The sequence below is a fragment of the Heterocephalus glaber genome, unplaced genomic scaffold (assembly GCF_053883595.1).
Source record: "Heterocephalus glaber isolate CG9 unplaced genomic scaffold, H.glaber_assembly_v1.0 deba00001745, whole genome shotgun sequence".
Taxonomy (NCBI): Eukaryota; Metazoa; Chordata; class Mammalia; order Rodentia; family Bathyergidae; genus Heterocephalus; species Heterocephalus glaber.
The window spans coordinates 217,051-244,729 of NW_028258451.1; the positions used below are offsets into that span (position 1 = coordinate 217,051).

At 59.9% G+C, this 27,679-nt stretch overlaps 2 protein-coding genes and 1 long non-coding RNA gene across 6 annotated transcripts; 1 reads left to right on the forward strand and 2 right to left on the reverse strand.

Moving 5' to 3' along the window:
* Positions 1–266: 266 nt before the first annotated feature.
* On the reverse strand, positions 267–4,077 carry LOC147821283 (uncharacterized). The gene is made up of 6 exons (XR_015447273.1): positions 3,948–4,077; positions 3,574–3,596; positions 2,856–2,899; positions 2,272–2,552; positions 1,913–1,988; positions 267–1,817 (listed from the first exon to the last, which is right to left on the reverse strand). It is a non-coding gene; the product is annotated as an uncharacterized LOC147821283 (long non-coding RNA).
* Positions 4,078–4,361: 284 nt separating this feature from the next.
* Iglon5 (IgLON family member 5) lies at positions 4,362–19,346 on the forward strand. 4 transcript variants are annotated; one of them, XR_015447312.1, is made up of 9 exons: positions 7,436–8,110; positions 11,594–11,672; positions 12,079–12,311; positions 13,661–13,780; positions 14,992–15,126; positions 15,262–15,382; positions 15,697–15,851; positions 17,400–18,952; positions 19,081–19,346. XR_015447312.1 is itself a non-coding variant. In XM_004866762.3 (8 exons), exons 1-8 carry the CDS (start codon positions 4,373–4,375, stop codon positions 17,486–17,488), a joined length of 1,011 nt encoding a protein of 336 aa, XP_004866819.2. In that variant the 5' UTR covers positions 4,362–4,372; the 3' UTR covers positions 17,489–19,346. The 4 variants fall into 4 exon arrangements, 3 of the variants coding, with proteins under 3 accessions (XP_004866819.2, XP_087057056.1, XP_087057055.1); XM_004866762.3 differs by lacking the exon at positions 7,436–8,110 and adding an exon at positions 4,362–4,451 and having other exon boundaries at positions 17,400–19,346; XM_087200929.1 differs by having other exon boundaries at positions 17,400–19,346.
* Positions 19,347–19,553: 207 nt separating this feature from the next.
* On the reverse strand, positions 19,554–27,677 carry Vsig10l (V-set and immunoglobulin domain containing 10 like). Its single transcript, XM_004867191.4, has 10 exons — positions 27,568–27,677; positions 26,645–27,478; positions 25,958–26,251; positions 25,591–25,875; positions 24,547–24,801; positions 23,817–24,095; positions 23,356–23,652; positions 21,654–21,767; positions 21,262–21,419; positions 19,554–20,769 (listed from the first exon to the last, which is right to left on the reverse strand). The coding sequence occupies exons 1-10, from the start codon at positions 27,605–27,607 to the stop codon at positions 20,689–20,691; spliced, it is 2,637 nt and encodes an 878-aa protein (XP_004867248.1). The 5' UTR covers positions 27,608–27,677; the 3' UTR covers positions 19,554–20,688.
* Between the last annotated feature and the right edge of the window lie 2 nt (positions 27,678–27,679).

Here is a 27,679-nt window from a genome sequence, read left to right on the forward strand (position 1 = left end):
AAGCCCCAGGTCAGAGGACCTGACTTCCTTCAGTCGTTACTCCCAGCGCTCCGTGCTCTGCTGCTTCTCAGGAGCCTGGAACCCATTCCACATTGAACCCACGGCCTTTGGACTGAGCTACATCCCCAGTTCTTTATTTTTTAATTTTGCGACAGGGTCTTGCTAAGCTGCTAAGTTGCCCAGGCTGGGCTCAAACTTACCAGCCTCCTGCCTCAGCCTCCCAGAGTGTTGGGATTATAAGCGTGCGCCACAACACTGACTGGCTATTGAGATTTTTAAAATTTCATTTATTTGATGTGAAGTTGAGCATCTTTCATCTTTCCACATCCATGAGCCTTCTAAGTGCCATCATCGCTGAGCTTCTGTCCTTGTTCAGTCCCGGCATAAAGGAGGCCCTGAGGGCTAAGCGACAGGAGCCAGTGATGGCACTGGATCAGGAGGGCCCCAGCTGGGAAGAGTCAGCCCTGCAGTGGGATTCCTGAAACAGACTTTCTAAGAAAGGCTTCACTTCCAGAGGGGAGCGCAGGGCTGCAGACATAGAAGCTCCTTACCTACGGTGAAATCATAGCACAATAAGCCAAGGAGCAAACATCGTAACCTGAAAGTGCAGTCCACACAAAAGTCCTGAGCAGCACAGCTGAGCCACATGGCACTGTACAGTGTTGGCTGTTGACCTTTTCGACTGCTGCCCAGCATCACGAGGGAGTGTGGTGGAGCATCTATCTGCCTTTCCAGGGAAAGATCCAGATTCAAAACCCAAAGTGCCCTTTCTACCACACACGTTTTCAGGCCATCAGAATTCAGAAATCGTAAGTCAAGCCACTGTGAGGCAGGGGCTGTTTGTGTAAGGCCAGGGAGGTTCCTGGTACCAGCAGTGGGAGCGCAGGGTCCTGGAGGAGCAGGAAGGACAGATGACAGCTGACAGCGCCTGCCTCTGTCACAGCAAGACAGCCAGAGCCAAGGTCAGTGGCCCACAGGGAGGAAGGAGAGCCACCCTGCAGCCACTGTCCAGCACCACCCTCCAGCCAAGGCCACCTCGAGGCTGAGGGACAAGAGAGCTTCCAGATGTGGTCAGCAGGGGTCAGCCTCTGGGCATGGGGCAGATGAGCAGAGGGTGGAGGCCGGACAGGGCTGGGCTGTGCAGTGGTCCCCAAAGGCATCAGGTCTGAATCCTGGGCCCTGTGGATGCTACTTCAGAAGAAGAAAAGTCTTTGCAGATGTGATGGTGTTTAGAATTCAGAGATGAGGAGATGATCTTAGATTATCTGGCTGAACCCTAAATGCAATCTCAAGTATCCTTCTGAGGGGGCTGTAGTGGTTAATCCTGTTTGTCAACCTGATTGGCTAGGGGCTTAATAAAGCACCCTTCTGAGTGTGTCTGGGTATGTCATGGGGACATGACCTTGGGGACTATATTTGGTCCCTGGCCGCTCTCCAGCTCTTTATGCTCTCTGCTCCCCAGGTGCCATGAGTTGAGCAGCTCTCTTCCACAAGGCCCTTCTGCCATGAGGTTTGTGCCTCAAAGCCAGACAGCCATGGACTGAAACCTCTGAATCCATGAGCCAAACTAATCCCTTCCTCCTCTAAGTTGAGTGTGTCAGGTATTTTGTCCCAGCAACAGCAACAAAGAGGCAGAGGGAGCCTTGAGCACAGACAGAAGAGGAAAGGTCATGTGAAGACAGGCAGAGACCAGCGGGAGTCGTTCCCAGGGCAGCCACCAGGAAGGAGCGAGGCAAGGAATGGATTCTCCTTCTTGTGCCTTGATAGGGAATGTGGCTCTGTAGACACCTCGATTCCTTAACTTCTGGATTCCAGAACTGTATGAAAATAAAGGAAATTAATTCATAGATGGACAAGAGGCAGCAAGGCATCCAAACTTCCCGGCTTCCACTCAGCTAGGCTAGACACTTACCATGTGTCTGGTGACCCGTTCCCTCTCAGAACAGCACTAAGAAGTGGGAATTAAGCCAGTTTTTTGGATGAGGAAACTGAGAAACAGAAAGGTTAAACAACTTTCCTGGCTGAGTGTTTTTCTTTCTGATTTAATCATGGAAAGTTTAATACAAGGAATTACTAGGTATAGCAGGTGACCTCTATAGGGGTAAAAGATAACTCAGAAGAGCACTGAGGACTTGGGGAGGTGCCCTAAGAAGGAACAAACTTGGGGAGGGCCATTGTCCTCCAGGCTGGGATTCAGCTCACCCTGAAGCCAGTCTGCTTGTGGCCCAGGGGATGATGGGGAAGTTTTCGAGGACAGAGCTCACTACAGACCTGGGCAGGGGGAAGACAATTCCGTCTTCACAGCGCATCAGGCTGAGGTGGAGAGGGAGGCGTCCGAGACAGATTGGGAAGCCATCCAGAGTGATACCACTGAAACTCGACAGTGAAGACCATTCATTGCTGGATGGACCTGCACCTGCCACCTGGCGTCAGTGGGACACAGGAGCAACAGCAGCCCACAGACCAAACAGGAAGAGGGGGACATGGCCTGGTCCTCCTGCAGTGTCTGTCCGTCTGGCTCCTCCCGATGGTAGAGTCCAACGTCCTCCCCACTGCAAAGCAGACCTAGTTTAGGACCGAAGCACCATTTCTGCTGTGCAGGAAGTAAAGGGAGGCCTTGGCCATGAGAGCTGACCGCCAAGCAGTATTACAGGAGGAGCACCCCTAAGCTAAAAATCATTCATCACAACCCCTCTGGAATCTGGAACTTTTTGAGCCCTAATATGACCCTCTGAAAGCTTCAGACTTTGGAGCACTTCACATTTTGGATTAGGGCTGCTCAACTAGTAAAATTTGCAGACCTTTCAAAATCTGAAACCCTCCTTGCCCGAGCATTTGGGAGAAGCAACGCTCACCTGTATATGCATTTTTTTGTGAGATCGGGGAGGAGTGGGGTCACCTGAGAAACAGACACGGACACAAACACACAGGATGCATGGGCTCGCCCTAAGCACCAAGGAAGAGTGGGACAGGCTGGGGGGCAGAGGGGATGCTGAGGAACCAGGCTGAGGCCTGCACAGAGGTGCAGCGGCCCTGGAAAACCCTCAGTGAGGGCAAGCGGGGACTGAGCTGGGCCGGTCCCAAGCACCGCACCGTTCCCCTGTGCAATCCTGTCGCTCAGCATCGACTGCTGCCCTTTATGGTGTTCACCATGCTCTAGGCCGTTTGCCGGTATTAATAACATACTGGATTTTCCTGAGACCTTTGCCAAGAGTCCCAAGCCCTAGGAGTCTGGTGGTCCCAACTCCTACTTCTCAGAGAGCAGCTCCTGTTACCTCTCTTTCTGGGCCTGGATAGCTGGGCAGAGTCAGCGCTGCCTGCTGCAGTTTCCCAAGCAGCTCTGTGCACTGAGTGTCCGGCACAGTCTGGTTTGCGGAGGCCTCCTTTTGGGGCTCCCCTGGCTTAGACCCTTCCCTGGAGTAGACAGAGGCCTGGCCCCCCTCTGGGGCTCCCACACTGACCAGTGTTGGGGGCCCCAGGTCAACGGCTGGAGCATGGGATGCGAAGTATGTGGAAGGTGCTAACTGCAGCTGGGGCCAACGGTCCCTCCAGGACCTGTTTCTTCTCACTCACCTCGGGAACTGGGCGCTTCCACCCTGCAGGGAAAGAGCCTGACTTGCCCAAAGTCACACCCGAGTCGCTGCATATTTTACACCCGAGCCCGGGCCTCCAGACCCTCACTTCCAAGATCAGCCCCCCCCCCCCGCCATTTCCTGTTGCACTGGGGATGAGGCTGCGGTGGAGGAACACAGAAATCTTCACCCCAAAGACAGTGTTTGTTAGAGGAGCTCACAATGTCCCACTGGAAGAGGGGGCTGGGATCTGGATCTTGGGTCTGGGGACAGTGACCGGGGTCTGAAGCCCTGGGTGTGAGGGAGGAAGTTCTGGGGTGCGCGCCCCGGGTCTGGGGCAGGAGGATCTGGAGAAGGAGGCTCTGGGATCTGCACCTGGTGTCTAGGAGGAGGCTCCGAGGTCTGCAACCCCGGTCCGGAGGAGGATGCCTTGGCCGCAGAGGAGCAGGGCGCCCGGCTTCAGCATCGCCTCGCACCCGTGCAGAGCCCGGGCGGGGGGCGGGGGGGGGGGGGGGGCCGGGCCGCAGTAACAAAGGCCTCTCCCTCCAACCAGCGCCCCCCGCGGCCCCGCCCCCGCGGCCCCCCGCCTGCCCTGATTGGCCGGTCTCCCCGCCCGTCAGCGCCGCCCCCTCCCGGGTCTGCAGCAGCTCCGGCCGCCTCGTCGCGCCCCCAGCCCCTCCCCCCGCCCCCGCCGCCCCCCGGGCCGGTGCAGCCGCAGGCGGGGTCCCCCTCCCCCCCCCCCCGGCCTCGCGCGCCCCGGACCGGCCCCTCCCCTCCCCCTCCGCGCCGCCGCCGCCGCGATGCCCCCCCCTGCGCCCGGGGCCCGGCTCCGGCTCCTCGCCGCCGCCGCCCTGGCCGGCCTGGCCGTCATCAGCCGAGGTACCGCAGCGCGGGGGCGGGAGCTCGGCCGGGACGCCGGGGACCCTGCGGGGTGGGGCTGAGGCTGGGGCTGCACCCGGGCCGGGGGAGGGGAGGCCCTGGACGCCGAGCTCCGGGCCAGGGAGGGGGCTGCATCCCTGGCCGGGAAAGGGGGTCCTCGGAAGTCGGGGTGCGTGCCTGGGCAGGGTCCGTCCTGGGCCTAGGGGCGGAGGTCGCTTCCCCAGCCCGCCAGGGGGCCGCAGACACCTGGTCCCTGCAGGGACTCAAGAGGCCGGCTGAGGGTCCGGGAGGGCCAGATCTCTGAACTGAGTGGGGCTGCGGCGGGTCCTGTCTGCCTGGAGGGTACCCGAGGAAGTCCTTGCCTGAGGCTGGGGTTCTCCTCTCTGGAAGGAGGTGGGGGATGGATGTCTTCCTAGGTCAGTAAGAGGTGGCGACCGGGAGTCCGCTGACCAAGTCCCAGGGCCAGGACAGGCCGAGGAGGGGCTGAAACAGCCCGGCAGGGCCCTGGGCTTGAGAGCGTTAGCATTCGGTTGTTGTACTTATGTGCGGGAATGGTGCTGGGGATCCAGAAGTTGGGGTGCTAGGCTGTGGGCTCAGGTGAGCACCTGCGACCCTGGGTCCGGACAGGACGAGAGACCGGGAGGAAGGGGAAAGACGCCCAGGGAAGAGAAGGGTTAATGCAGGGTCACAGGGTTACTCTGCGCTCAGGCGCGGGGGCCTGGGGGAGGACTTCGGGGAGCAGAGGGAGGTCTGGGCACCGGACGGACAGCGTGTGGCTGGGCCCGGGTCTCTCTAGTTGGGCCTGGTGGGAGAGCATGGTCAAGATGTCCCCAAGAGGAATGGGGGGAGGCCAAGAAAGCGGGAGGCCCCGGTGCTCAGGCGCCCGGGAAACCCAGCTTCCGGGGATTCCTCCCAGCCCTGACCCAACCCTGGGTCACAGAGTCAGGGACCGGCAGTCAGGGACAACGGCCCCCACACAGTGACCCCAGCAGCCCCAGGGAAGCTGCGGCTCCTGGCCTCTCTCCCAGACACGCGCTGCCACAGAAAGTCCATCCCAGGCGCACCTGCGGGCACCAGCCATGCACATGGCCCATCCGGCAGGACGCCCACGTCCCGGATGCAGATCTGCTGAGCCAAGGAGGCTGTGTCAGGCCACCGCGTGGGCCCCCAGCTGGTGCAGAAGCCACTCGCTGGCCACCCGCACCGCACCTCTGTCCCTGGTCTCGGGGGTCTGTGAGACTCCGAATTTCCAGCAGCTCCTGTCCCGCCCTCTGTAGTGTGCTGGTGACATTCCACCCTGTGCCTGTCTCTGGGCTTTGTCTCCTGCCTGCTGGACTCACTTCTGTGCTCCTCATTGTCACCCCACACGCGAGCCCCTCCTCTCCTGGCCTCTCCCCCGCCCCACTTCACTCCTCTCTGCTCCCCTCCCCTTACCTGTTTCTCCTCTTCCCGCTGCCCCTTTACTCTCAAAGTAACTCCCCCTTTCCCACTTCTTCCTCTTCTAAACCCCAGAAACCATCATGGCCCTCCAGCCCTGAGGTGGGAGCCCTAGCAAAGCCACCTGGCCTTGGCAAAGTGCTTTCCCACCTCCGGTCATGGGTTCCCCACTCAGGAACGAGGGTGACCGAGGATGGCGTGCGCTGAGCGCCCACCAGCCGCCCACGGACAGTTTGTGCCTAAGAGCTTATGGCGAGATGTGCGGAACGGCGCCCTGTCTTTCGCTCAGGACATTGTCAAAGTGGGGAGGGGAGCAGGGGGTGACACAGTCCACTGGGCTGACTCGGGAGCACGCCCGCCCCTCACGCCCATGCCTCGCCCCTACCACTGATGCAGATGCAGCCGTCGAGGTCAGTGTGAGGAGAAGGCTCCTTGACTTTTTGATATTTTTCCCAAAACAGAAACAAAATAAGCCCATTGCTCTGCGGCTGGCTTATTTCCACTTAATGAAAGCTCCCTGGCATCCGTAAATACTGAGCCACTTTTAATGTTCTCCTAAATCCTTTATGCCAACACTCACACGCACACACACACTCACACGTGCATATTCATTCACAAAAGTAGCTGCACAGTCGACAACAATTCAGCCAGCTCCAGTAGCAGCCAAACTGCAGCAAGTAGTTTGGGGTTCCTGTGCTTTCTGGCAGCAGGTGGGTAGGCGTAGCCAGGAGGGGGCAGGCCAAGCCCAGCAGCCCCGCAGCCCTGCCTACTGTTGGGGTCCTCGGCTGAGGTCCCTGCTGTCCACCTCGCTGTCCATGGGACCTCTGAGCTTCGGGTTTGATGGGCTAGGGGCTCAGTTTCAGGGGTTTATTCAGCAGATGTTGTCGGAGCACACAGTTGCTGCTGTGGCCTCGGATGGATGGGCAGATGAATAGATGGGTAGATGGATGGATGGATGTACGAGTGGGTGGATGGGTGGATGGGTAGAGGGATTCATAGCCAGACCTAGTTACTGCCCCTGAAGAGCTTATATCACAGTGGGATGGAGAGAGATCAAAAGCCAGTTGCAAAATCTAACACAAACAAGTAAATAGGTCATTTGGGGGACTGTCAGTGACATAACAGAAGGAAGTGTGACCTGGGGGATGTTGGCTATTTGAGAGCGTAGGTGGCTGAGGATGACACCCCAGGCAGGAAACCTTGCAGGGAGGACTGGAAGGAAGAGAAGTCGACCTTAACAAGATCCCAGGGGCAGTGGCTGCGAAATCTCAGAATGCTGCATCTGGCTCCGGGGCTCCCAGCCCGGCATCTAGGCTCCCAGGGCCAACATCACTGATGTGAAGGCCTCAGAGTTCAGCAAAGACAAGGAGGAGCCAGGGCCCGATTGGGACTCATTGGCTTCTCACCGCTCTTCCTAGCCGGGGCCAGGCTGTCTGGGTCCCCAGCCCTCCCTGGATCAGGCCTGGAACTCTCCAAGTGCCCTGCACTCACTCAGGTACTCTGCAGGGCCCCAGTGCCCCAGGGGACTCTGGAAGCACAGCAGTCCCGCCCTGCCCCTCCTTTGGGGGGTCCAGTCAGGGACCTCTTCCTGTCATAGGGGACTGGACTGTCACTCCCAGCGAGGCCCTGCTAGTCTGGACAGGAGCCCTAAGCCAGTTGGGCCAAGACTGATCAAGCAGATGCTTATGGGGCTTGGGCTGGGGATTTAGCTCAGTGGTTCCGCCTCCTGCCTCGAAAGCGCAAGGACCCGAGTTCTATCCCGGGTACAAAAAAAAAAAAAGAGACAGATGCTTATGGGGCATCTCCAGGAGCCTGGACTCAGCCCAGTCCCCACCCAGGGTGGTCAATGCCGAACCAGGGATAGCATATTGATAGATGATTCTTTTTCAAAACGGTGCTGTCAGGAGCAGCTGGCATCTGTTGGGCCTGATCTGCAGCTAGGCACCAAGCTAAGCACTTTGATTCCATATTCTCAGGGAATATTTCAAAAATCCATGCAGAAAACATTTTTAACTTTTTCCAGATGGGGAAACTGAGGCCCAGACGAAGCAGGGTGTCACCCAGGCAGGAAATAGTGGGCAGGCACTTGGTTTCCCCATTCAGGATCCTGAGGATCTTTTATCTGGTGTCTGAAGACCTTCAGTTCCTTCTCCACAAACACTTCCTGGCCCAACCCTGGGACGTGTGGACAAGAATCAGCCCTTGGTGGGGCTCCTGGCCAGGTGAGAGACACCAGAGGAGGCAGCCTGCCTCAGCCAGTCAAGGGCACCCAGAAAAGGGCCAAGTCTTTGCCTTGAAGAGTCAGGGAGGTCCTCCTGGGGGAAGGAGTTACACGGGGATCTTGAGAATTGAGGAGTTCAAGGGGTGAAGAGTGTCACAGGCATCTGCTCATATTCATTTGATCAACAAGGACTCCAGGGAGCCAGGCCCTGTGCTGGGAGGTGGATGGGCATCAGGAACTGAGTCAGGACCAGGCTCTGCCCTCAAGGAGCTTCTAGTCTGCTGGGGAAGAAGAACATCACCTCGTGACCCGAACTCTCTGGAAGAGGTCCAGGCACAGTGGGAGCTGAGCCCAGGCCTGGAGGGGCTGGAGCGCTTGGAGCAGAATTCTCACAGTGCATCTGTGTGTGGATACCTGAAGCATCTTGCAGGCCACATGGGAGCCCTGGAGGAGGGCCTGTCCAGAGAGGGCCTCAACAGTCCCCGGTGAGCAGGGCTGAGATCAGGAGGTGCCAGGCCCAGGGGCTGAGCAGGTCATGGACTCCTAAGAAGGTCATCCCTGGCTGGGTGCAGTAGCTTATGCTTGTAATCCCAGCTCCCTAGGAGGCTGGGGCAGGAGGGTTGCAAGTTTGAGCTCAGCCTGAGGAACTTAGTGAACACTTGTTTCAAAATTTAAAAAATTAAAAGGGGCTGAGAGTGTAGCTCAGCACTCCCTAGGTTCAATCTCCAGTTCTGCTGAACAAACCAAAAAGGTTATCCCAGAACAAGTAAGTGGCTAACCTTGCCCTACCTGCACTGACTGAAGCCCATAGAGGGGCAGGGAGTTGCCCAAGGTCACATAGCAAGAGGGTGCCTCCTGATCCTGGGGCTGGTGATTTTAAGGCCCAGGACATCCAGACGCACAGATGCATGGACCAAGCACCCAGGCCCCCTTGAGGGGTGGATTTGTTTATTCTCTGTCTCCTGGGACTGCCCACAAGCCAGGACCAACCCCGAGGCCCTGTGCCCCAGGCTTCCAGGCAGGGAGCTTCCAGGTCACTGCACCAGGTTGCCGGGGCAGAAGGTTTGGCCCAACTGCAGGTCCAGGAGAAGAGGGAAATGTGGAGCTGCAACACGCATGCACCAGGTGATGAGGTGGGGGGCCAGGACGAGGCCAGAACTGGTCCTTCACCCTCCGGGGCGGCGGGAGCCCCAGGAGGGGCACGGTCTGCTCTGAGGGTTAGAAAGGTCCTGGTGGTGAGGGTGTGTGTCTCCCCGCTGAGGTCCTGCCCACCCTGGGGCCACACCCTGCCCCATGGCCCTGGTTTGTGGCCTCAACTCTAGTGGGTGGTGCTGGGTTCAGGACGTCTCCGGGTGTCCCAGCTCGGGACCTTGGACAGCTCCCCTCCTGCCTCCTGGAGAGTCTCTTTTTTGTTGCTGTTTTGTTTCGACTTGGTACTGAGAATGGAGCCCCGGGCCTTCACACTGAGCTCCATCCTTAGCCCTTTTCTTATTTTTTATTTTGAGACAGGGTCTTGCTAAATTATGCAGGCTGAGCTCGCATTGCAATCCTCCTGCCTCAGCCTCCTAGAGGGCCAGGATTACAGGTGTGCACCACCACTCCTGACTCAAGAACTCCCTTTCTTGTGGGTCCTGAGCTCTGATTATCACCACTGTGGTGGGGAGCTGCAGCATCACGTGGGTTAGACCAGGGACACTGCCAAACTCCCTATAGTGGCCAGGGCCAGCTGGCCCCAGATGTTAGCACAGGCAAGACTAGGGCTCCTGGCCTAGCAGTGGGTCAGCAGGAGCTTGACAGATCCTGGGGGCAAGTGCTTCACAGACCCAGCCTGCATTACCCGGACTGCCTTTCGGTCCAGCGTATCTTTCTGTATGTGGCTTTCTGGCTCTGTGTGTGCGTGCGTGTGTGTGTGGCCATGCATGGTCTGATCACAGGTGGTAGCATGACTTTGTGCACCTGATTCTCAGCCCAGGGCACCCCTTTGTGTTTGAGGAGGTGTGGCGGGGTAGCTGGATTGTACTTTGTGGGGGTGGGAGCGTCCTCTCGTGTGTGTGTGTGTGTGTGTGTGTGTGTGTGTGTCTGCCCAATGGGTCAGGCTACACCCGTGTGGAGACTGTACAGCCTCGTGTGGGGCCGTGAGGCTCACTAGAGCCTGTGGGCAGCAGTGTCAGGGCTGGCTCAGAGTCGGTGCTGCTGGGCTGGGGACTGTCGCTCTGGGGCTAAGCATGACAGCCAGCTCCTCAGACAGCTGCCTTTCCAGGTGACCTTCCGCTGGGCGTGTGTCTGGGTCTGTGGGTGTCACTGTGACTGTGTGCGTGTCCATCTGAGCAGGGACACCACTGTGTGTGACCGGGAATCTGGGGCTCTTTCCTGCCTGGGTGGCCTGGGCTGAGGGACGCAGGGCCTAGCCCCATGCCAGGCCCTGGCCAGCCCACTGCAGCTGGCCCTGTCCCGCCCCATGCTGAGAGGCTGCTGAGGGAGAGGCCCCTGGGAGTCGTTGGGGCCGCACGGGCAATTAATTCATTAGATTAATTAGCTCCTCTTCCCAGGCGGGGGCAGGGCGGCCCGGGCCCGGCCTCCTGCTCCAGGCGCCCAAGGTCATCCGGTGGGCGGGCCTGGCCTCGCTCCCTCTGGCTCTGCGGCCTCTGCCTCCGCTGGCCCAGCCCCCGCCCTTGGCCCAGGTCCAGCCTGCCGGCCACGGTCCACGGAGAGATGAATAGTGCGGGTGATGGGCCTGCGGGCCGTGCTGGAGTGTGCAGTGGGTGTGGGCCTACACCCGGAAGTGTGCCCTGCGGGGGAGGCACAGGATGCGTGGGGCAGATGTGTGTGCAAAGGCGCGTGTGTGTTGTGCACCGTGTCTAAAGGTGTGTGATAGATATGTCTGTGAGCACGTGTGTCTGTCAGTGTATTTCTGATTTAATGCGTGTGTGCATGTGTGAATTTGTGCATGTTTCTTATGTATGTGTGTGCATGTATGGGATTGTGAGTGCCTATTGATGTGTCTCTGCACACTACCTCTGAACATGCATGTGTCTGTGCACACATGTATCTGTGGATGTCTGCACACCTGAGCGTGTCTCACACGTACAATGATCTGTGTGTCTGTGCTTATGGATCCACATGGATGTGCCTCTGTGTGTGTGTGTAGTGCCTCGTACGTGTGTCCACACAGGTCTCTGCATGAGTGAGCACGTGTCTGTTTGTGTTCCTGTGCCGTGGCTGGGTGTAGTCTCGTGTCCCTGGAGGTATGCAGCTTGCGTGCCCCGCGCCCCACGCTGTCTGTGAGTTGTGCAGGCCCGGGGAAAGGCACAGGTGGGTGACTGCTGTGTGTGCATCTCTGCAACATCAGTGGATGTGTGTGGCAGTGGGTGTGGAAGGTATCTGTGTCCCCTGGGAGTGTGCATGTGTGCACAGGTGTGGCCCGTGTGTGCAGTCTCTGCCATGCCTGCCTGCCCCCCAGGCCTGAGCCCCCTCCCTCCCCCAGGGCTGCTGTCACAGAGCCTGGAGTTCAGCTCCCCCGCCGACAACTACACCGTGTGTGAAGGCGACAATGCCACCCTCAGGTACGCCGGGTCAGCAGCTCACACGCAGCAGAGCCCAGTGGTCCTGGCTTTGGGTGGGGGCTGGCATGGAGGCCATGTGTACCACACACCCTGGGCCTCCATGTGCCCGTGTGTCACAGGAGTGGACAGTAACTGCCCTGGGAGGTGTTTAGGGGTTCAAGAGTTTACATGCACAGTGCTTAGAGAGCTTGCACATCGGCCTGCTTGTAAATGAGCCAGGGTCACAGCTTCCCCCATCTCTGCCTCGCCCTTCTCCAGGTCTCTGGTACACAACAGTCACCCCATAGCTATCGGCCATGGGACACTGAGCCTGCTTCTCTCCCACTGAGACTCGGCTCACTCACCAGCAGTCTGCCTTGTGGGCTGCGGGGAGGTGCGACCCTCACCCTAACCCTCCATCCCCCAGCTGCTTCATTGATGAGCATGTGACCCGAGTGGCCTGGCTGAACCGCTCCAACATCCTGTACGCTGGCAATGACCGCTGGACCAGTGACCCCCGTGTTCGGCTGCTCATTAACACACCCGAGGAGTTCTCCATCCTCATCACGCAGGTGGGGCTGGGTGACGAGGGCCTCTACACCTGCTCCTTCCAGACCCGCCACCAGCCGTACACCACTCAGGTCTACCTCATCGTCCATGGTGAGCACGGATGGGGAGCGCAGGGGGTGGCAGGCTGCATAACGGGGCTCCCCACGGACCCCCAACCCATGTGCACTCACCACACGCTGTCCCCAGGCCTGGAACACATCCAGTGCAAGACGAGTTTCCGCCTAACGCAAGGGGAAACCGCAGCAGAGTGATGCTTCAGGGTGACAGGGTCCAGGGCGGAAAACTCCAGGGGAGAGGGCACCCCTTCTACCCAGTGCCACGATGTGCAGGGGTTGTACTGAGCACGTGAAGAACTGGGCAGGCGGCTTCCCGAAGCTCAGAGGTGGCTTTCCAGGCTCCAGGCCTGCTCTGGGGACTTTAGCTGCTAACAGAGCTGGTGAAAACATCCCCCCACCCCCCACAAAAAAAAAAACCAGGAAGGAAGGGGAAGAGAGGAGAGGGGAGGAGAGGGGAGGGAAAGGATTCAGAGCAGGAGAGATGGAGCTGCAAGGACCTACAGCGAGGCTGGGCTTCTAGCGGGTGGGGAGACAGAGCTCAGAAGCCACTTCCTGGGGGAGCACACACGGTCTGGTGTGCAGCGGGCACCCAGAGAGGCTGAGCCTAGACACAGAGCGCACCCACAGAGTCACCTTGAGCACCAGCTCAGGAGCCAGACCACCCCACTCTGGCCTCAGTGATGACCCTTGCCAGCCAGGGCCCCTGAGGAAGCAGAGCCCTGGGGCTCCCTGGCCTCCGGACCAGGGATGGTGCTGTCTCTCACCAAATCCAGGGCAGCCGCAGTCAGAGGGGCTGGCTGTATTTCATGCTGTACAAGAAAGGAAGAGAGATCTCTGCCCGTTAAACTGTGGCACCCCAAATGACAAGGCTGCCCTGAGTGAGAAACTCAAGTGGGAACAGGAAAAAAAAATTCCCGTCATGTCTTAGAGTTGGAGAAATATAGCACTGTCCAGCCCAGGATGGGGAGGAAGAGACTAATGAGTGGATTTTTATAGAGCATTTAGAACAGAATCTGCCACACAGGAAGTGCTATATGGGTATCTGTTAAGTACATTAATTTTAGAATAATCAGAAATCAAAAGACAGGGAGAGAGGAATTCAGACCAGAAGATAGAGAAATCAAGTGAGGTTGAAGTGGAGAAAGACACAGAGTTCAACATGGCCAGAAATTAGAAAAGGAGTGAGGCTGAGGGACACTGGGGAGAGAAGGCCAAAGAGGGAAGTGACAGACACAGGGGATCCTAAGAAGGACAGACCAAGTGTCAGCCCACATCTGGCCGGGGGAGGAGGCTGGGCCTGGGCCCTGGGGTCTGAGGGAGGAGGTCGGGCCGGACTCCGGAGTAGACCCCCAGCCTCTCAGTGCCCTTTGTCCCTGCCCGCAGTCCCTGCCCGCATTGTGAACATCTCCTCGCCTGTGACGGTGAACGAGGGAGGCAGTGTGAATCTGCTCTGTCTGGCCGTGGGGCGACCAGAGCCAACCGTCACCTGGAGGCAGCTCCGAGGTGAGGACCCCAGCCCAAACAGAAAGCCCTTTCTCCTACTCTGCAGTCTGGGCCCCTCCAATCCCTGTCCCGAGCTGGGTTCCCAGAACCCCTTCCTCCTCACTGGGACACCCCCATTTCCCAGAGACTTCGTCACCAGACCCCAGCCACTTAGAGCCTTCAGCACTGGCTTCTGCCAGCCCTTCAGACCTGGGCCAGGTTTTCCAAATCACCCGTGAAGACTCCCCTTTCCCGATCGTCCCCACCCCTCACCAATTCTGCACTCGGGTTCCCACCACAAGACACCCCACGTGCAGCTACAGCCCGGGTTCTGGCCACAGCGCCCCTCCTCCTCACAAGCCCACCTCTCCCGCTGGGTGCTGAAGCCCAGCGGGTCCAACGTGTGGCCCCCAGGTGCCAGCATCGGCCTCCCCTGGGAACTTGCCAGAAAGGCACATTCTCAGGCCCCGGACTAGACCCCTGGAGAATCGGAGTTCCTCCACCCCTCACAGGTACCCCAACATAGCTCAGGTTGCCTGAATGTGACAGCTTAGGGCCACCACATCCCGCCAGCTCTTTACCTGATCTCCCCACCAGATCCAAATCTCTGATCCCTACTCCCTCTGTCTGCAGAGACCCAGAGTTCCAAACACTGGGCCCCAGTGAATACTTGACCCCCTGACACCGCAGAACCCAATTACTAGGCCACAGACACTTGGATTCTGCAGCACTGTCTTCTGAGCCTTACGATCCTAGTCTTGAGATCCTGGATCCCTGGGTCCCCTGAATTCCAGAGGATCTTCTGTGACCACAGATCTGTCATAAGATCCCAGCTATCTGGGTTACAGAGCCCATCACCAGATCCTAGTTCTCTGGACCCTAAGAACTTGATACCGGAACTCTGGACTCTCCCCAGTGGGCCTTTATTTCCTGGATCCAAGATTCCGAAATTCTCCACCCAGTGGGGTCCCCTGAGCACCAGGATCAGAGATCCCAGATCTCTGGATCTCTGGAACCCCCAAATTCCAGTTCCCCTCCCTCTGGGTTGCAGTTCCTGAGCCCTGAGCCTCCTCACTCCCCGCCCACCCGCAGCCCCCTGCGGCCTCCGCTGACCCGGGCACTCCAGGCCCTGCAGGGCTGCCCTGCTGATGTGTGTCCCGTTGTGCTGCCCGTGTTGTCCCGTGTTAAGTGTTTGTGTCCGGCCCCGCCCCCTCCTCCGCCCTCCCCCACAGACGGCTTCACCTCGGAGGGCGAGATCCTTGAGATTTCCGACATCCAGCGGGGCCAGGCGGGGGAGTACGAGTGCGTGACCCACAACGGGGTGAACTCGGCGCCCGACAGCCGCCGCGTGCTGGTCACAGTCAACTGTGAGCCTCGGCCCTGGGCACGGAAGGGGGGCCACGTCCGGGGGAGGGGGGTCAGAGGGCCGGGAGGCGGGGCGGACTCCCGGGCCTGCGCGGGGAGGGGCTTGGGAGCACCGGCTGACCCTCGCTCCCCACCAGATCCCCCGACCATCACGGACGTGACCAGCGCGCGCACAGCCCTGGGCCGGGCCGCGCTCCTGCGCTGCGAAGCCATGGCGGTGCCGCCCGCGGACTTCCAGTGGTACAAGGACGACAGACTGTGAGGACGGCGCCGGGGGCGGGAGGGACGGCGGGAGCGCAGAGCTCGGGGTCGGGCTTCCAGGGCATGGGGTCCAGGACGAATGCTGGGCCGCGCCTCCCCGGAATTACCTGGGGCCGGGTTAGGAAGCTCCCTGGGGATGCTAGTGTGCACTGGGAGCGCCCAGTATCCCGAGGGGCCGCGGAGCCTGGAAAGGGGGTCCCTGGAGGGGGCCTAGACCCGGATGCCAGGCGTCCGCGGAAAGTGGGGCTGCTGAGCTGAGCGCCTCGCCGAAGGCTTCCCGGCCCAACCCCAACCCCAACCCCGTCCCGCAGGCTGAGCAGCGGCGCGGCCGAGGGCCTGAAGGTGCAGACCGAGCGCACTCGCTCCATGCTCCTCTTCGCCAACGTGAGCGCCCGGCACTACGGGAACTACACGTGTCGCGCCGCCAACCGCCTCGGAGCGTCCAGCGCCTCCATGCGGCTCCTGCGTGCGTCCGCGGGCGGGGTGCGGTGAGGTGGGGGACTCGGGGCCACCCCGACCGACTCCCAGCGTACGACAGACAGATGCTGAGTCCAGTAATGCGACTGAGCAGGAAAGCGACCCGTTTACTCAGTATTCATCGAGCACGCGCGCACTAAGGGCTCTGGGGACACAGCAGTGACACGGTTTGGGGACACGCACAGCTTACAGCCCGGTGCTAGAAAAGCAATGAAGCGGACATGTAGATAAATAAGCAAACATAAGATACACACCTGAACAAATTATAACTTTTTGAGTATCAGCAACAGCTAGAGAGAAAAGAATGGAGAGGTTTGGGGTGGCAGCTAGCAGGTGAGGTCATCAGAGGACGCTTCCTCCAGGAGGCAGCATTTATACCCAGATTTAAGAAATCAGCACCGGCCCAGTGTGGGGCGCACACCTGTAATCCCAGGTACCAGAGAGGCTGAGAAAGGAGGATATCAAGTTTGAGGCCAGCCCAGGAAATTTAGGGAGAACTTGTCTCATAATAAAAAATTAAAAGGCCCGAGCACATAGTTCAGTGGCCGAGCGCCCCAGGGATCCATGCCCAGTACCGAAAAAAAAAAAAAAAAAGAAAGAGAAGAAAAACACAACCCTGCCCAGATTTGGAAGAGCGTTTTCAAAGTCACAGAGAGGACGTTATCGGGACCCCACAGAGCCATTGGAGGCATCGGAGGTCCACGAGGGAGGCAGAGCTCAGCGCCGGCAGCCACAGTAAGGGCTGAGTTCTGCAGGCCGCAGGGCTCCGCAGCTGGAGGCTGTTGAGTGGGAGTGACTTGTGGTTGGCGCCTGCACAGAGACTCCCTTAATTGGTGGAGATTTGAGCTTCGAGGTGGAGGTGGGAGGAGGCTGTGTGGCCATCCAGAGCTGCAGGCACAGCGCAGGACCTCCGCCTGGGGTGCTGTGGAGGTGGAGCCCAGGGGCTTGGGTGGGTGCTGGGGGTGGAAGGGCGAGGAAAGAGGCACCCTGAGGCTTGGGCCTGAGTAGTGGGGCGGATGAGGACGAGTTCTGAGGCTCTGGTGTGCAGCAGGATTGAGGGGAAGGCAACAGGGTGTGTGAGAGAAGTCCAGAGCAGTTTTGGACAAGCTGAGGATAAAATGCAGGTGGAAGTGCTGGCCGGACAGAAGCCGGCAGACAGAAAGACAAACGCTGAGAGTTTAGAGCTAAACAAAACAGTGGAAGGGAAGTGGAGAGGATCTGAGAGGATGCTAAGACTCAAAGCAGTCAGAAGAACAGGCACAGAGAGTGAAGCTCAGAAAGGCCCCCAGAGAGCTAGACTCAAGAGGCCCCCTGGGTCCTGGCTCTCACACACCGGGAGGCCGAGGCAACTTGGCAAGACCCTCTCTCAAAAGACAGAAAAGGGTTGGAGAAGCAGCTCAGTGCAAAGGCCCCGGGTTCCATCCCTAGCACCAGATCCGAAGAAGCAGACCCTTAGAGACTGACGAAGAGACCAGGCACAGACACAGGGCCTCCCCATCGATGGCCCTCACCCAGGTCCCTCTCTCTCTTTCCCCAGGCCCCGGATCCCTGGAGAACTCAGCCCCGAGGCCCCCGGGGCCACTGGCCCTCCTCTCCGCCCTGGGCTGGTTGTGGTGGAGAATGTAGTCTCGGCCAGTGCGGTGGGGCGCCTCCCCCAGGGGGCCTCAGGCCAGAGCAAGAGGAGGAGGGGGAGCAAGCGCCGTGGGTCTCGAGGGGGCAGAAGAGCTCTCAGTCACTGAGGAAGAGGAGGAGGAGGAAAGATCTTTAGAGAACCCATCACTGTGAGGGATAACGCAAAATTATGCATCTTTCTACAGCCATTCTCGCCACCCGTTCACCGTTCCGATTGTGACCCACCCCGGTCGCCCCGCACCCCTCCCTCAGCTCAGGCTGCTCACTGGCTCGTGTGTGTGTGTGTGTGTGTGTGTGTGTGTGTGTGTGTCCGAGTCCGCACGTCTGTGTGTATGTGTAGGAGTGGGCCGGGCAGGGGAGCACGATCCCCCCACGTCCCCCGCCCGACCCTGCCGGCCTGCCCTCTGGTTGGAGGTAGGTGTGGGCGCTTCCGGCGGAAGTGAGACTAGAATGCGCCCTCCCGCGCATGCACGCACCGACCCCACCCCATCCCACGTCGTCCAGCTGCACCTCGGACAGGTGGGGAGTGGGGGGAGCTGTCACCGTCCAGTCATCCAGCCTTTGTGTCTAGGTGGGGACCTCCTCCGTGGCTCCCATGGTTCTGTCCCTCCCTGCTGTACACCAGCTGCCTGCAGCCAGAGCCCCCATTGCTGGCGCAGTGGCCTGAGACCTACCCACGTCCCTCTCCGTCCCCACCCTGTACTTTCTGGCCCCCTCCCGGGCCAATCGGTGCTTCCATCCAACTGTCAGGCTGGTGGCCGTAGCCGCCTGCCTGTCCCAGTGCTCTGCCCTCCCCGGCCATCTGCAGCACCAACCAGCTGCCCCTGGGCCCCTGCAGTTGTCCCACAGGCGTGGGCTCCCCGGCCCCTCCACACACTGGACCCCCAGAGGCTGAGCTGACCGTCCTCACACACGCGTACACACACACACACCCGTGACTGTGACCAGCAATAGGCCCTGGCTCCGGCTGCCTTGTGGCTGGTGCCCAGCCATGGTGTCCCCAAAGTGGGCACTGTCTTCAGGAAGGGACGTTGTGAGACTGTGGCCTCAGCTCTGATGGCCGGAACACCCAGCCCTGGTACCCCGCACCACACAGAGCAGGGGGGAGAGCTGGTGCACTGACACCCTGAGCCACTGAGCCCGGACGAAGTCGCTGTGTCACCAGCCCCGACTCCCGAGACCCTGTATAACCATCCACCCCACCCGGAGCGTGAAGAGGGCAGAGGGGGGTACGGGGCAGTGACTGTACCTCAGACGGGGGCGTGGGCCCCATCCCACATTGTCTTCCATTCCCAGGGTCCAGGGGACCGGGTGGGGTGGGGGAGGGGCGCAGGGAGGGGGGCGGGGGGCCCTGGGGGCCGTGTGTTCCAATTCATGGGGAGTGTTGAGACCACCACACCAATAAACGCCTTTTTCCAAAGTCTCTGCTTACAGATGTCCGTGTGGTTGAGGAGTCGGGTAAGTGGAGTCCCAAGCGGGCCTGCCCCCGTTTCTCTCTGGTAGATTTGGAATTGGCCCCTTAGAGAGCTGGTCCCTCAGTGGCTTAAGCCACTCAGCAGTGCTTCTTCCCACCGTGATTGGTTCAGATATACTTGACCGGGCCAATGAGAGGGCGCCCTTCTGCGGGTGGCCGGCTCCGAGACAGCAGCTGCTGTCTGCCGGGTGGAGAGACGAGTCCGTGGGGCCAGCAGCGGCCGGGAAGACGCGTGTGGCGGCTGAGACTGAGCTGCACCGCAGAACGCAGAGTGGAAGGGCTGAGACTGAGTCTCTGGGGACCTGATTTGAGCAGCTGGATCGAAGTGTACCTGATGCTGTCCTTCACTTACACAAGCAATAAAGTCTCGTGTGTGTACCCCTTGTGTGGTGGGCTTTCTGTCTCTGGTGATCCAAAGGAAATGAAAATCTGCCTGATATGGGAGAGAGGGAAGAGGGCTCAGGCACCCAAGACTCCAGAAGCTCCCTGCCCTGAGACATGTGCTGGTCGCCTACACTTTCGTTTTTTCTTTGCTCACACACACACACACACACACACACACACACGGGAGAGAGAGGGGAGAAATCTCATTTTACAGGAAGGGAGCCCTGTCCTCTTCCTTTTGTCTTTGGATGCTGGTATGTGAAGATGTGACAAACGGAACGGCAGGAGCCATTTTACTACAGGAGGCAACATGTGGATAAACTACACCAACCCATTAAAAAGTGGCAGAGCTGGGCCGGGGATTTAGCTCAGTGGCTCCACTGCCTGCCTCACAAGTGCAAGGACCTGAGTTCGATCCCCGGTACCCCTCAACAAATAGTGGCAGAGCTGAAAGATTCAAAGGGTCCAGGTCCTGGATGGGGCCATTGAGGTGCTGAGCCAGGATGAGGCATCGTGCTGGGGAGGACACAGGCAGCTCTCTTGACTGGCACCAAAGCGCTTGATCAATCAGCAAATGTGTATGGATTGTCTGGTGTGTGCCAGGCCCTGCGTTAAGTGCTCAGATAATGGTGTGGTTTTCGTCTTCGTGAACTTTTGTTGAGGGGATCTGAGCTACTGGAGGAATTATATCCCTGCACATGAGCAGGGGAAGTTCAGGGATGCTGGGACTGAACCTATGACCAAGGTAAAGGAAAAGGTCTCCTGAGATAGGCATGGTGGCCTTGACCTCGCCGAGTGAGCCGCAGGAGGAGAAGTGCCCTGGCAAAGTGCTGGTGGGAGCAGAAGCAAGGCTGGGAGAAAGCCTGTGTCCCCGAGGAGGTGTCAGTCTCAGGAAGGGAGGTCACGGGCGGCGACACAGGCCAGGCCAAACCAGGAGACCTTGCAGGTCAGGAGGAGGGTGTGGATAACGCCTGAAGGGCAGCTTACAGCCCTGGAAGCCTTGAAAAGGACAGGGAGGTGATCTGATCTGCCTTAGGATGAAGTCTCTGGGAGCTGTGCCAGAAGTGGAGGAGGAAGTGCAGCCAGAGACCCAGCCAGGTTCCTCTACCAGTCGGGAGCAGCGCAGCAGGCCGGCCTGGCTGCTGTGGGGCCTCGGTTGTGCAGACCACACTGCGTAGTTGCACAGACACAGGCTGAGTCTTCTCCAACAAGAGGGGAAGATAGGAGTCTCACTTTTGGGGTCCAACTCCCAGGCACAGCAGGCCCTACTGGATACGGAGCAAAACAGGAAGTCTTGGCCCCAAATTCCTAGCGCAGAGGGGGCTCCTGGTGCGGATCACACCTGCGTGGCTGCTCGGACAGTTTTGGGGCCCCCAGCTGGAGTGATGACAGTCTTGGGGGTCTTGGGGCCGGCGGCCTGGAAGAGAGGCAGGGCGGGGGACCTCAGGCGGCAATCCGGGCATGAGCTGGCTCTCCCTCCCACCTTCTCCAGCTGTAACTCCGATCTTTCAGATGCTCGCTGAGCCTCCTGGTTTGCCAGGAGAAGAAAAATATGGAGCTGTCCCTGGGAGACTAAGGCAGAAAGCAGCCCGACTTGCAGGGGGTGGGGAGGAAATTCCGTCCCGCCTCAGAGAGAAAAGTGGAACCCTTACCCAATTCTTTACGAACCACGTCCCCAGCCCCTTTTACGTTTCACTTTGACGCAGGTCTCACTAAGTCACTGAGATGCCCAGGCTGGGCTCGAACTTGTGACCCTCCCACTTCAGCCTCCTGGAGTGCTGGGGCTACCGGCCTCTGTCCACTATGTATTTTTAAATAAAGGGACAAGGTTTTACCACCTTTACACCTCATCTCCCCGACTGTAATAAATTCCGCCCTGTTCCGGGAGGAAATGGAGCACTGTACTCACTGGATGGGCCCTGGCTGGGCTGGGGTCTTCCTGCAGAAATGTGAAGGGCGGCAGTTGTGGGGTCTGCACTGGGGTCACACCACACGTCTCCTTTTCTGGGGTGAAGACCACAGGCGCCGAGGTCGGGGGATATTTCTTTTCCAAATTAGGAGACTTTCCTGGGAAGGAGAGGAAGAGAGAAAGAGAAACAGTGACTGGCTGCTCCAGCATGCCAATTCAGCCAATAGTAAGGAAAGCTAGTCTGAGAGCTGGGGAACTGGGATTGGCTGAGACACAGGCAGGAAGGCAGGGTGGGCGAACTGTAACTGTGCTGACTGGTTCAGCTAGGTCTGAGTGGGCCTTTTCTAGGGACCCTCCCAGTTGGCACCTCTTCCCCCAGAACCCTCACTCACCTCTACAGTGCAGCAGGCAGCAGACACACAGGAGAATGAGTGTGACCAGCAGGGCCATGCCCAGGAGAGAGCCCAGGACAATGCCAATGATGGCCCCAGGGCCCAGGATGGGACCTGGAAGAGACCGAAGGGACACAAGGGAGCAGGGCAGAGGCTGGACTCATTTCCTAAGCTCCTAACTCATCCCAGGAGTCCAGCCCCTTGCTCATTCTTCTCGGGACCTAGGAATCTCCAACCCCAGCACCCTCAGTTCATTCAGCATTTACTGAGTGACATCATGTGCCTGGCACTAGGCTGGAGTGGGTGGGGGGAGACTCCACTGGTGGGCATTAGCCCCAAGCCAGGAGGGAGAAATAAATGAGCAACAGTAACATAATTGCAGCGTGTACTAAGAAGGAAAAAATGCGCTGTGATAGAAGTAACAGGAGGGAAGGTGATTAGAAAGGTGGTGAGTAGGGATCCGAGGAAGAAGCCATCATGCCGAACCCGGGGGATGGTCCTGCAGGAAGAGGAAACAGGAAATGCAGACTCGGAGGCAGGAAGGAGCTTCCCGAGTCTGATGGGGACCAGTGTGGGTGGAGGGCAGGGAACGAGGTGAAAAAGGTAGAGGTGACATTAGGGGGTTACCAGGGGCCAGGTCCTGGAGGGGCCTGTAGGAATTCATGGGGGGCATGGGTTTCTGAGGGGTGGCATCACGATCTCACTTCCTGACTTTGGCATCTACCTGGAGTGGATTATAGGAGAGCAAGGGGAGGACAGAGAGACCAGGTAAACGGCTGCGGCAGTCTAGGTGAGAGGACTGTGCTTGACAGGGCATTAGAGGAAAAGTGAAAAGAAGACAACGGATTAGAAAAAGCCTTTTGGAAAGCAGATTGACCAGACCTGCTGGTAACTGGCAAGGGGTGGTTTGGGAACGTGACTGGCACCATCAGTAAGATGGGTAAGACTGGGGCGGGGCAGGGGGATCCAGCTTAGCCACGGAAACATCAAGGGGTCTATTTTGGACAAGTGACATTAAGACGCCAATGGGAGCCCCAGAGTAGGACATGAGGTAGTGGGCAGCTTGGCCGAGGCCTGGAGTCCCAGAGAGAGGACCGGGCTGGGTAGAAGTCACTTGGGAGTCATGTGAGCATTACTGATATTGAAGGCCATCAGTCTGCGCCAGATCCTGCTGGGGACAATTCCTGTTCAACGGCTAAGACCCGGGATACTCCGCCATGTAGAAGCTACATTGTGTATTGAGGTACTGATCCCTGGTACCTGTGAATGTGGCCTTACTTTGAAATGTAACCAAGTGGACTTGAGGTCATTAGCGTGGTCCCTGTCCCACAGACACACAGACAGGACAGAGACACACAGCAGGAGGAGAAGGCCATAGGAAAGCTGCAGGCAGAGGTCGGAGTGACCCACATGCAGCTGAGGGACACCAAGAATGGACAGCCACCACTAGAAGCCGGAAAGAGGCAAGGGAGGCTTCCATTCAGAATCGCAGAAGAGCCCAGGCCTGATGATGCCTGGATATCAGACTTTTGTCCTCCAGAGCTGTGACACAGTATGTTTCTGCTCACCCAGTCAGGTACATTGTTCTAGCACTAGAAGGGGGGCCACTACAAGAGAGGGAGATGGGAGACCCAACGTGCCAGCCTGCAGTGACACTCAGATCACTAAGACGCCCAGGCAAGGTGCCCACAGCCCCGCTCACCTGCCTGGTAGAGTCGGATTTGTGATGGAGTCCCTGGATGAGTCCCCAGCAGGGGCAGGATGCGCAAAGCCCAGGTCCTGGGGCTCCCAGGAGGGAGAGACAGCACGGCTGACCGCTCCTGCGGCCCCAGGACTAGCAGGGAGACCCAGTTCCTGTAAGCGGTTGCCCTGCTGAGGTCGGCCCCCTCTGTGCGCGCCTGGATCTCAAAGCCACTGATCAGGGCCCCGCGCTCCACATCCCAAGTCAGCACTGCTGCGCCTCGGGCTCTCTGCAGCCTCCAGGAGGAAATGGAAGGGCCTGGGGGAAGAAGGGGTGGATGTTGGGGTGCACAGGGGAGTGGGGTGGGGCCTGGGGGTCTGGGCCCCTGGGTCTGAGAAGGAGGGGCTGGCGGCTGCTGGCCCGGGTTTTAGGGCGGGCCCTCGGGACTGAAAGCCAGGGGCTTTGGAAAGGTTGAGGCTCACCAATGAGGGTGATCTGGTCGCCCCCCGCACCCAGCACCCCGCTGCACAGCACGGAGTAATTTCCCAGGTCCCAGTCCAGGCTGAAGTTGCCAATGAGGAGTCTGCACCCATCCCCGCTGAGCCGCAGGCGTCCCCCGCCTCCCGGAGCCAGGGGCCTGCCTTCCCGGGCCCAGAAAGCTCGGGAGGGTTGGTGACAGCCAGAGGCCTGCAGGACCACCTCTGCCTCTCCTGAGCGCGTCTCTTCCACCAGCAGATGCAGCAGCACCTCCCGGGGGGCCTCTGTAGGGGAGAGAACAAGTCAGTGCCTCTCCTTAAATCAAATAGGGTGACGCCCTGAGGTGGGAACTTGCCGTTCGTTCACCCATCCATCCATCTATGCATCAATCCTCAGCACGCATACACTGAACACATACCATAGGCCAGGCCCTGGACTGTCAAACTCATTATCCTTAATTACTTTAAAAATGAATTACTTTCAAAAATTAAAAATTTTAAAACCCACTGATTTCTTTCTCTGAATACATGGGAAAGTGACAGTCCTCATGGAATAAAACCTGCCTCTTCCCCCTCCCGACCCTCAGGTATAGGAAAAACCTTGATCTTTCTCTAGGCTCCGCCCTTTTCCCAGAGTAAGGAAGCGCCCACCCCAATCCCAGGCCCGCAAGTGCCAGAGCACCAAAGAAACAATCGCCCTCCTTCTCTGGCACCGCGGAGAAACGCGGCCCCTCACCCGGGGTGACAGTGCAGGTGCGCGTGGCAGCCAGGTGGCGAGCGAGGCAGGTGACGGGAACGCCGCCGAGCCGAGGGTGGGCGGGGACGGTGGCCTGGAGCACTGAGCGCGCAGGGCCCGCGCGGACGCCTTGGGGGAGACCCTGGAACTGCAAGGAGGCGGCGGGAACCCCGCCGGGCCAAGAGCAGCGGAAGCGGAGGCTGCGGTCCCCGGGACTCCCTTCCACCGAGCACTGTGGGGACCCGGGGGGCAGATCTGCAGAGGGGGAGAACATCCGGGATCCAGCGGTCTCTTCTTACTGGTCTAGCCCCGCCTCTGCGCGTGGGCCCCGCCCCTCGCCACTTGGTCCCGCCCCCAAGGCGCTAATTCCCCCTCTTATCTGGCAGACCCCGCTCCTTGTTCCCAGTGACTGCCCAGCTAAGAGGGCAGTCTGCAGCCCCTCTGACCTTCACCCTTCCTAAGAAAACTGCATCTTCACAGTTTCTTCTAAACGTAATCCCGCCCTTTCCTTTCCGGCTCCACCCCTCTGGCAGATTTCCCCGCCCCTCCTTGATTACTCCACGTGGAGCCACCCCTTGTCCAGGTAGCTCCGCCCACTCGGATCACGCCCATTTGACTGGTGGCTCCACCCCTTTGCGTGGACTCCACCCCTTGGGCTTGTGACTCTACCCGGTGGCCAAGCAACTACTCTCTTTGCCATCCCACTTACCGGCCCAGGCAACCTAGTCCCCTCGCTAATCCCACCCTGCCACTTAACTGCGCTGCTTGCCTTGTTGAGAATGCCACTTGCCCAGGCACGTCTGCTTCTGCTCCTGCCGGCTCCGCCACTTCTAGGCATTCCCGACCCTTCCACAAACACTATCTGCACCCCCCGCTGGCTCCGCCCTGCCCACAGGTGGCCCCTCCTCCCAGATGGCCCCGCCCACCGTTGTTCTTCCCGCCCCTCTGTCCCAGCCCCAGGGACCCCAGCCCCGCCAGGCGGCCCCGCCCACCCAGGCGGCCCCTCCCCTCCCCGCAGGAGGCCCCCCCCCCCGCAGCTCTCACCCGCCACGGTGAGGTCCAGTACCGAGCGGCGGCGGCGGCCGGTGCGCGGGTTCGCAGCCAGGCAGGCGTACGCGCCGGCGTGGCCAGGTCCCACGGCGGGCAGCAGGAGGCGCGGGCCCGCGGGCACTGCGGCCTCGGCGGGGTCCGCCAGGCTCCACGCGATGTCGGCGGGCGGCCGTGAGGCGGCGCTGCAGCGCAAGGTCACGTTGCTGCCCGCTGTGACAAAGTGCGCGGGGTCGGCGTCGCGATCCGAGGCGACCGTGATGACCGGAGGGTCGGGCCCGTCTGCGGGGCCAGGGAGCCGGGTCACCGGGTCTCCCCGGCGGCCCGAGCGCCTTCCCCGCCTCCAGGCCCTCTCCCCGCTCACAGAAGACGCGGAGATCCGCGGCGGCCTCCGCCTGGCCGAAGGGGCTGCGCACGCGGCACGTGTACCGAGCGTGGTCGCTGCGCACGGGGCGCGCCAGGCGCAGCTGGTCGCCCTCGGCGCGGATCCGGGGCGGCTCTGCTCCCTCGGGGTTCCCGGCCCCCAGGGCGCGTCCGTCCCGGCTCCAGGTGAGCTCCCCGCAGCCAGGCCTCCACCCCACGCAGCGCAGCCGCAGCTCGGCCGCCCCCTCCTCTGTCTCAGGGGCCTGGGGCTGCACCGAGAGCTGGGGCAGGGGCTCTGGAGGGGAGAATGGGATCAGGAACCGTCCGGGAGCCGGGCCCTTGGTCACTGCTCCTCTATACCAAGGACTCTGGGCCCCAGCCGCCGGCTCCTCTTCACCGCGGAGGTCGGGGCCCCGTGGCTGGTTGCCCCTGAGTCTTTCCTCAGAGTCCTCCTCCCTCAGACCTGGGGTCCGGGCCCAGCCTCCTCCCTCAGACCCGGGGGTCCAAATAGGCCTCAGCCCTCTCCCTCGGGCCCAGGGGTTCAGGCCCCTCTTCCAGTGTTCAGCCCACCTCCAGCTTCCTAGTCCTCACTCCCATCCAGGGGCCCTAACTGCAGGGAGGAAGCGTCTACGGGACACTAGTGACTGGCCCAAAGGTCTTGAAGCAACCTGCACTGCGGTCCACTTACCGTACACGCCCACCAGCAACTCTCGGGTTTGCCGAGAGACCCCGCCCCGGATGACCTCCACCGTGTAGACTCCCGCGTCAGCCAGCTGGGCAGAGGCCAGTTCCAGACCCCCTCGGGCCTGGTCGAATCGCAGGCGCGCTCGGTGAGCAGGGTCCAGGCTGATCAGGGGAGCCCCAGGCCCCAGGCCCCCAGCTGCCAGCACCTTGGAGCCGCGGCGCCAGACCACCAGGGGGACAGGGGGGCCGGGGTAAGGCATTGGATCCAGGGGCAGCCGGATGGTGGTCCCCACCAGCACAGCCAGGGGGCCCCCGACCTGCTGGGGGAAGCTTGCGGCTGGGTGGGTCACCAAGGAAACTTTGGATTCGGAGTTCGGGCCAGAGAGTTCAAGGTCCAGGTTTTTAGTGGGGAGCTTTGAGCCCGGGCCCCCAGTGGATACTTTGGTGTCTGGGACTTGAGCAGAAGTGTTTGAAGCTGGGGTCTTAACAGAGGAGGGAGCAGGGCCTTTGGCTGGAAGTTGAGGATCCAAGGTGTCAGGAAATGCTTCAGAACCAGGAATTTCAGAGAAGGTGAGCTCTGAGCTCCACTGCCGGCTGTCAGCAGAAACATTTGACCAGAGGGACTGAGGCACATCCTTCGGATTCAGGGTCTCGGGAAACCGCTGGGAATCAGGAATTTCAGCAGAGGGTGGTGACCCTGGAGTCTGGTGGCTGGGGCCGTTGATGGGGGGCACTTTTGAAGTGTGGCCGTGGGAGGAGGAGCTGATGGAGCCCGAGGAGGAAGAGGAGGAGGCAGAGGTGGAATTGGCTTGCTGAAGCCCAGGAGTGGCAAAGACCCCTACTCAGAAGACAGGAGGGGAGGGAAGGGCAAGGCATTGGAGAGGCTGCTGGGAAGGGCACGGGTGAGAGGGGGTGAAGGGAACTTACCCAGGAGCAGGAAGAGTGGCAGAGCCCGCAAGGTGTCCATGGTGCTGGCGCCAAGGAGAGGACACTGGGGAGAGCCAGGACCTGCACTGGTCCCTCCCGGGTAGGACGAGTC

Coding starts and splice junctions, on each gene's coding strand:
- Iglon5 (XM_087200929.1), top strand. CDS start 7,912: ATGGGGAAACTGAGGCCCAGACGAAGCAGGGTGTCACCCAGGCAGGAA. Junction 8,111..11,593: donor TTGGTGGGGCTCCTGGCCAG/GTGAGAGACACC, acceptor TCCCTCCCCCAG/GGCTGCTGTCACAGAGCCTG. Junction 12,312..13,660: donor GGTCTACCTCATCGTCCATG/GTGAGCACGGAT, acceptor CCCTGCCCGCAG/TCCCTGCCCGCATTGTGAAC.
- Vsig10l (XM_004867191.4), bottom strand. CDS start 27,607: ATGGACACCTTGCGGGCTCTGCCACTCTTCCTGCTCCTGG. Junction 27,479..27,567: donor GCCACTCTTCCTGCTCCTGG/GTAAGTTCCCTT, acceptor TCTTCTGAGTAG/GGGTCTTTGCCACTCCTGGG. Junction 24,802..25,590: donor ACTGGACCTCACCGTGGCGG/GTGAGAGCTGCG, acceptor CCCCCTCTGCAG/ATCTGCCCCCCGGGTCCCCA.